General features: G+C 48.2%; 1 protein-coding gene across 2 annotated transcripts; it reads left to right on the top strand.

Moving 5' to 3' along the window:
* Window positions 1-610: 610 nt before the first annotated feature.
* LOC123137400 (transcription factor bHLH128) lies at window positions 611-6,017 on the top strand. Of its 2 annotated transcripts, none has more exons than XM_044557151.1 (5): window positions 611-1,065; window positions 4,758-5,074; window positions 5,184-5,393; window positions 5,467-5,535; window positions 5,660-6,017. In XM_044557151.1, exons 1-5 carry the CDS (start codon window positions 798-800, stop codon window positions 5,705-5,707), a joined length of 912 nt encoding a protein of 303 aa, XP_044413086.1. In that variant the 5' UTR covers window positions 611-797; the 3' UTR covers window positions 5,708-6,017. The 2 variants fall into 2 exon arrangements, with proteins under 2 accessions (XP_044413086.1, XP_044413085.1); XM_044557150.1 differs by having other exon boundaries at window positions 4,755-5,074.
* The last annotated feature ends 2,199 nt before the right edge of the window (window positions 6,018-8,216 follow it).

Here is an 8,216-nt window from a genome sequence, read left to right as displayed (position 1 = left end):
GATCAAGATGTGCTGTCAAGATTCTTCCGCGGTACCCTGCTTATTACGTTGTGGTGCACAAGTAGGAGTACTTAAATAGAGGAAGAAATAGTATTGGTACCCTACCCACTAAAGTCTGCACCATTTCTGCGCTAGTAGTGTATTTCCGAGCTAATTAGCTAAGTCAACCTTTTGTTTACATATCCTGCCCGCCAGATAGACGGGTAAAGCGCTGCATTTTTGGACACGTATAGAAAGCTAGACCGGATAACAGACTAGACTAGATCCACAAGCACAGACAGAGGAGCGAAACCTTATTCTGTAGCATTCCAAATGGAGTGCCAAGAGGCAGGAATAAGAGGAAGCCTTTCGCAAAAAAATAAAAAAAGGAATAAGAGGAAGCAGTCGGCTTTCCCCTTTGAAACATCACCGCCTGGCTCCTGCGATGCGAGAGTTGAAACGCAACCGATCTTAATTTCCACTTGGAGAGGGGCTGCAGCGCCCACCCGGTCGGTCCCCACGCCGCCACACCCGCCCCGAGAACCAATCACGGGGCCCTGCGCTGCGCGAACCCGTCCCCCCTTTAAAGCCCACCACTCTCGGTCCCTAGCTCCCACTTGCACCACCCCGCATAGGATAGGCCACGCCAATATTCCACGCCGAAACACACGCGCAGACCGGCGAGCCATAGCTGATAGCCCCGGCCGTCGACGACCCAAGCGCGCCACCCCGTCGACCGATCTACCAGTACGTGTCCGGTCGCCCCTCGCCGCATGCAGCTGCGCCGGAAGGGGGCTTATTTTTGCTAACCGCACGACATGAGGAGGTTCTTGCCGGCGGGAGCAGGGGAGCCCTCCTCCTCCTCCTCGTCGGGTCCGCACGGGAAGCACGAGGGCAGCGAGGCCGCCGCTGCTGGCGGCGGTCTGCGCTACGGAGGGGGAGACATCTCGCTGGGGCGCGGCAACGACCTCCTCCACGGCCAGTTCCGCGGAGGCGAGGGGGAGATGAAGGACGATGGAGCGGACATGCTGGCCCGGCACAGCAGCTCGCCGGCGGGGTTCTTCTCCAACCTCATGGTGGATGACGGTAATAAGCGCCGCTGCTGACACTAGCTGAATTCATCCCCGCCTGTTTTAAATTTAATGCCTTTCTTGCTAGTGGTTTCTGTACTGTTTAGCGCGCGTAATTCCATAGTTTTTGTACGAGGAAAGGAGAAGCTGAAATGTCTAATGGCAACATCCATCTTGGTCCATGTTTTTGTTCCCACCGCCGCGAACGAAACGAAGAGCAACATTTCGGCGCGCGCGATCGCTTTCTTCCGATCGAGCACAGAATAAAGCAGCGCTGTTTTTACCAGGGGGCGCCCCAAAAGTGCAGCTCCACTAGCTCACCACCTGCAACTTGCACCGTGTGCGTGAAGTAGACTGCGCAGCTTTACCGGCGCTTCCTGCCTGTTTTGGTTAAACTAGTTCTGCTATAAATGTACATTTGCATATATACATGCCGCTTTTTAATCTGATACGTACTACTAAGTGAATATATGAATATAGCGCTGCAAAGCCAGGATGCATGATGCTGTTACAACTCCTTTTATTTTTACGGAAACCCCTAGACTTGCTTTGAACCAACAAGATACTCCTAAGTGACTTACACCTTGCCCTCATTTCGTATCCAACCTAAAATGACCCCCCCCCCCCCCCCCTCCTACATTCTGTTCACATGGAACACATGGAGGACGTAAGGGTAATGACCTGAGGGCACACTGTAGATGTTGTCGATGGGTTCACTATGCTGTGGAGTGGCAACGGCCAGCTCCGCGCCGCAACATGGAACCCCCTCCCCCCCAACATTAGCTGTGGTGACGATCTTAGGTGGGATCACATCTCACTTGCCAAATTCACATTTTTGTTGAAAATTTTTCTTTTGTAATTACTCGCATAAGGACTCAAAATGCCAGGTCCCCACTTACACAAGCAAATTGTTGATAAAACTCCAAAATAGCTTTTTTTTGACTCAATCCTCTTCTTCTCCTTAGCATCCGTGAAAGACAAGAAAATATCAGGGTATGGAACATTATCCAGAATTTCTCTTAGATTCGAACCGATAGCTGATGATCGAATTAGAATAGATATCTTTTGTTTTCTACTCACGCGAGCCCATATCCTTTCTTTTTTTATCAATTGCTAATTCCGGTCTCCTTCCTCAATATGATATTATAGTCCCAGTGTAAATAGAAATTCCCTTACGATCTAATTCCGCTAGTGGCACTTCGACCTGGCTTGAAGTACTAACTGGCGTGACTTCCGCAAGATCCTCCATCAAGTTTTGGACTGAAACACTGCTTCATATCCAGGGTGAAAACTGATGTTCTAGTCTTTGTTGGTTGGGAAGTAGCAACGAAATTGTTGTTACCTTGTTGAAGGTGATGCCTAGTGATTGAGTGCCGCCCTTCAGTGGTTGATCTCGCCATGCAGAACAAAATTTCTCGTCTTGGCCATCTTTAACCCGACGGGGCGGTGAAGGTGAGTCCCCGCCCCCTCCTCTGTCGTGCTTCTTGCCTGGGGTTTGAACGTTGGGGCAGTGGGCACGGAAGGTGGACAAGCAAGGTTCTCTCGGCGGGCTACGTGATGGTGGTGTTGGTTGTTAGTCTTGACAGTGAGGACAACGAGGTGAGCTGTGGAGGAGGGTCTTAGTGTGAGGCTCGTCATCACCGTTGTACCAGTCTAGTCTCCCGATCTCGGCATGGTGGCTGCAACCAAAGAACTATCACCGCGAGACGGAGGTGACACCGAGCAAAAGCTCAAATCGATGTGTGTCCGTACCTACGACGATGACGCCAATGGATGTCGCATACCCCCTTTGGCAGGGCAAGGGGTTGTGGCGAGGTCTTCTCCCCTCTTAAGGCTCCTTGTGAAAACCCTCGCATGGCATGACATATAAGGAGTGGTGGCGCCTCTTCGTTTTCTCCTTGGGGGCATCGTCGAGGAGCTCTGGATCCTGTCGGCATCGGTGCATATGGATCACATGCAAAAAATATGGGGTCTTATTGCAGTGGTGGAGATTGTATGTATGGTGGCATCCTCGTTCTGTTGATGTAATTATCAGATGGTATGGGATCCATGGCTTAGATATTTTTTTCGAAAGAGCGGTTGAAACCTACCAGCAATCTGCTTAGTTTGCAAGAAAGGGAGGGGAAGTTGGGCCACGATGAGTTTGAGTCGTTCCCAAGAGAGAGGGTGATGCGTGTGTGTGTGTGTGTGTGTGTGTGTGTGTGTGTGTGTGTGTGTGTGTGTGTGTGTGTGTGTGTGTGTGTGTGTGTGTCAGAACTGCCTAGAAGGGACGCAAAACAAAGGGCTAGTCATCACTGGTTTTCTTCAAACAACTCGCATTTATAATTTTCCATGTACTTTTGTATTCACTTGTCTCTAGCTTGTACGGATTCTATAATCCTAGTTGCACTTGATTATTTCTTCGTTTGGCCACTTGCTCTCTACTTAAATCGGTGCACCTTCTCGACTCTGTTTGATTGCCTTAATAATAAAACTCCTTCCGTCTCAAAATAAGGGGGTGTTTCTTTTCAGGGACTTTTAGGTGTAGGGACTAGAAAAAGTCTCTAGCAAACCAAACAGGGTGGGACTTTTTTGGGACTTTTTGCTAAAAGTCCTTAGAAGCACCTCCTTGAGAGTCTTTTTCAAAAAGTCCCAGGGACTAGAAAAAATCCTAGGACTAGAGAAACAAACACCACCCAAGTGTCTCAACTTTGTACCAGCTTTAGTATAAAATTATACTCCCTCCATCACAGTTTAGAAGGCACGGTTAAATTTGCGTGCGTTTTCACAATAGACAAGGTTTAGGACGCATTGCATTTATTTCTAGTAGCTAATTAGTACTCTGATATACTATTTCTATAAGCATGCGTAGTGTGAATGCTATTTTTTAGCCCATCTCACAACCAATAGATAACCACCTAGGTCCCAGAGAATTTCCAAGCGCGCCTTCTAAACCGTGACGGAGGGAGTATTAAGTTTGAGACATTTATTTTGAAACGGAGGGAGTACTATATAGGAAATGGCTTAAAATGTCGCCAAAAGCCTTGGTCGACAACAAGACTTTAGTGAAGGGTCAATGCCTTAGCCTAGGCCCACATGCCCCATTTGCACACACTATACATATTCAATGGCTTGTTGCACCGTCTAATGCACGTTAAGTAATGGTTCGTTACTTGCTCAAAACCCTAGCCAAGGTTAGGTTAGCTAAAACTAAATGCAACTTGCCTTGGTCGACGGCAGGCCCACGTGGCATGCACGCCCACTTGGCGTGGTGGCCCCGCCGCTGTCTTCGGACCAGGTTCAGCTGACGGATCCACCGTGCGTCACGCATTATATTTTGCTAAAAATAGTAACCTAGAGATGCATCCTGCGTCGTCGCGTGCACCCCACACGGACGTGCCCTTTCCTTTAGTGGCCGATGACTTCATTAATCACACACTCCATTCTTTATTATGATGAGGAGAATAAGATTCTAAAGCATAACATGTCCTGGCGTGTAGATGGATCGACGGTTGCATAACTATAAAAGGAATCAAGCTTATCTGCAAATTAAATGCTTGGAAATGACACCCGTTATTAATTTGGGAATAATTCCTCGTCAAGATCACTCAAAATACTCGTTATAATGAAGCAGCATGGTTGTATGGAAAAAAAGAGAGGCCATGAAGAAGTTTAGCAATCACTGACTGTTTTTCTGTTTGGGCGCGCTCCTTGGAACAAATAAAGCAGGATATCATGGCTCTAGAGGCGCCGGAGTAGCTGGTGGCAGCGTTGGCGGCGAGGCCCACCGTAACACCAGTAGCAGCACGAAGATGAAGTCACAGCTAAGCTTCACCGCCGGCGGGCCACAGACAGCTGCGCACCTCTCGCGTATCTCCGAGGGCGCCTCCTTATTCCCCGGCGCCGCTGCGCACCCGGGCGGCGAGCACCCCGTGTCGCGTTCCTTCTCGGCCAGCGGCAGTAGCGGGGGCTTCTCTATCGTGGGGCCGTGGGATGAGTCGAGGGAGATCATCGGCACCCTCGACCTCGGCGGTTACGAGTCTCAGGTACGTACTCCAGATTCCAGCATGGCCGGTCAGCATCATTCATCGATCCCTCACACTTAAACTTTGGATGTGATGTTTAATTCCTTGGAGCTCGTGGTGGTGGGTGCAGTTCAGTGGCATGGCGAGCTCGTCGTCGCTGGAGCTGGCGGGGATGGACAAGTACATGCAGGCGCAGCAGCAGCAGGACCAGGTGGCGTTCAAGGTGCGGGCCAAGCGCGGCTGCGCGACGCACCCGAGGAGCATCGCCGAGAGGGAGCGGAGGACGAGGATCAGCGACAAGCTCAGGAAGCTGCAGGACCTAGTGCCCAACATGGACAAGGTACGTACCACACGCATATGCACACTACGTACAGCGGAAGCGACCGTGCTGATAGTTTTTGTGGGTGAAACAGCAAACGAGCACCTCCGACATGTTGGACCTCGCGGTGGAGCACATCAAGGGCCTCCAGAGCCAGCTGCAGGTATGTCACGTCGACGTGCTAGGCGCTAGCTAGGCTACATCCGTCAATATGTTATGTTGATCGCACTGGCAGTGATCATGGAACGATAACGAGAGCTTGGTCGTCTGGTCGACCGTCTCTGCAGGCTATGAAGCACGAGCAGGACAAATGCACCTGCTGCAACAAGCCTTGAAGGGGACCAAGAACTGATCAGCACAACGCAAAGGATGACACCACCTTTACACGAGAGAAATGTACATGCATGCATGGGTAATACTAAATGAGTACATGGAGCTAAACGGTTCATACTTTCTCAACCGGCAAGGTACTGGCAGCTGTTCTGATGGACCCTTCAACTAGTTCCAGTCTTTGGCCATAATTATCCTAAAGCAGGTGGCTGGTAGATTAGGTACCTCTCCCGTTTCCACGAGAACGTGAATTTTGGTACTAATTGTTGAGGCTGAGAATTTTTATTCCAATTTTTTGTAATAACCATTCAGTCATTGGCTCGCTTCGTAGCATATAGACATGTGCGAAGTGAAAGGCATAAAACCACCACATCCCTGGCGTCATAAGCAAAAAAAAAAAAAAAAAAAAAAAAAAAAAAAAAAAAAACCACCACAACACACACAACTTGCAAAAAACACCAAACGCAAGAGAGATCAATGGGTGGTTCAAACAGAGGTGATCCTATGCAACTCTACACAGGTTCTACGAATAGAAAACGTCATCTACTCGTTGAGATACCTTAATCGAGAATATGATGGAAAAACTAAATGATTTCACAAGGAGAATCGTATCAGATCGACGCATACCAAAGGAGGAAACCATCTTCGAGCAACTGAGCAGAGGAAGAGATCTCCAAGGCACGGACCGATAGAGAAATGGTAGAGGCGACGACGACGGTGGCGTGAGACACCAAGGATGTGGGGGTAATAGGTGGGAGTGGGGACTCTAACCCCCACGCGCCCCGTCTCAAAAGGCACCTGGAACCGTACCCCGTGCGCATGGGCTAAAGTTCATGTGGGCATGGGGTCCCGTGCGCATGGTATAGAGCCCGTGAGCACCGGGTGTCCTGTAAATTTTGACAACTGATGCAAGAAATGACACATGGCTGGTTAGAACTAGCTATCCTTACCAAGTGTCATGCTGCAAGGTCATCTCACTTTTAAATATCATCACAAAAGAAATCCGATACTACTTGAAAGGTGCATGTGGAGCACTTGCATAGATTGGAAAGGATGCCTTATGATGAGAATGGAATATGATAGATCCGCACTAAAGCCAGTATAGATATCATATACACTCATTTTTGCAAGAACAAATAGAAAACCCAAAAATTGAGTGCACGATCATAGTTTAGCATATAATGATGTAAAGGTCTAAAATACCCAAATAAGTAACAAATAAACATCCAACACTAGTGCAGGACATCCTATGCAAACGGTTTTTACCCCCTTTCGGTGACACAATTTTAAACCGTCGGCTTGCTAACGTGGGCAATTGGGGGGGGGGGGGTCCTGAAGGAAATATGCCCTAGAGGCAATAATAAAGTTATTATTTATTTCCTTATAATCATGATAAATGTTTATTATTCATGCTAGAATTGTATTAACCGGAAACATAATACATGTGTGAATAAATAGACAAACAAAGTGTCACTAGTATGCCTCTACTTGACTAGCTCATTAATCAAAGATGGTTATGTTTCCTAACCATGAACAATGAGTTGTTATTTGATTAACGAGGTCACATCATTAGCTGAATGATCTGATTGACATGACCCATTCGATTAGCTTAGCACCAGATCGTTTAGTATGTTGCCATTGCTTCCTTCATGACTTATACATGTTCCTATAACTATGAGATTATGCAACTCCCGTTTACCGGAGGAACACTTTGGGTACTACCAAACGTCACAACGTAACTGGGTGATTATAAAGGAGTACTACAGGTGTCTCCAAAGGTACATGTTGGGTTGGCGTATTTCGAGATTAGGTTTTGTCACTCCGATTATCGGAGATGTATCTCTGGGCCCTCTAGGTAATGCACATCACATAAGCCTTGCAAGCATTACAACTAATATGGTAGTTGTGAGATGATGTATTACGGAACGAGTAAAGAGACTTGCCGGTAACGAGATTGAACTAGGTATTGGATACCGACGATCAAATCTCGGGCAAGTAACATACCAATGACAAAGGGAACAACGTATGTTGTTATGCGGTCTGACCGATAAAGATCTTCATAGAATATGTAGGAGCCAATATGGGCATCCAGGTCCCGCTATTGGTTATTGACCTGAGACGTGTCTCGGTCATGTCTACATTGTTCTCGAACCGTAGGGTCCGCACGCTTAACGTTACGATGACAGTTATTATGAGTTTATGCATTTTGATGTACCGAAGTTAGTTCGGAGTCCCGGATGTGATCACGGACATGACGAGGAGTCTGAAAATGGTCGAGACATAAAGATTGATATATTGGAAGCCTATATTTGGATATCGGAAGTGTTCCTGGTGAAATCGGGATTTTACCGGAGTACCGGAACCCCCCGGGAGCCATATGGGCCTTAATGGGCTTTAGTGGAAAGGAGAAAGGGGCAGCCCAAGGTGGCCGCGCGCCTCCCCCTCCCCTAGTCCTATTAGGACTAGGAGAGGTGGCCGGCCACCCCTCTCCCTCTTTCCCCCTTGGGAATCCTA

The sequence above is a fragment of the Triticum aestivum genome, chromosome 6B, assembly GCF_018294505.1.
Source record: "Triticum aestivum cultivar Chinese Spring chromosome 6B, IWGSC CS RefSeq v2.1, whole genome shotgun sequence".
Classification (NCBI taxonomy): domain Eukaryota; kingdom Viridiplantae; phylum Streptophyta; class Magnoliopsida; order Poales; family Poaceae; genus Triticum; species Triticum aestivum.
The sequence above is the reverse complement of the archived record's forward strand: the minus strand, read 5'-3'. Positions and strand labels throughout refer to the sequence as shown.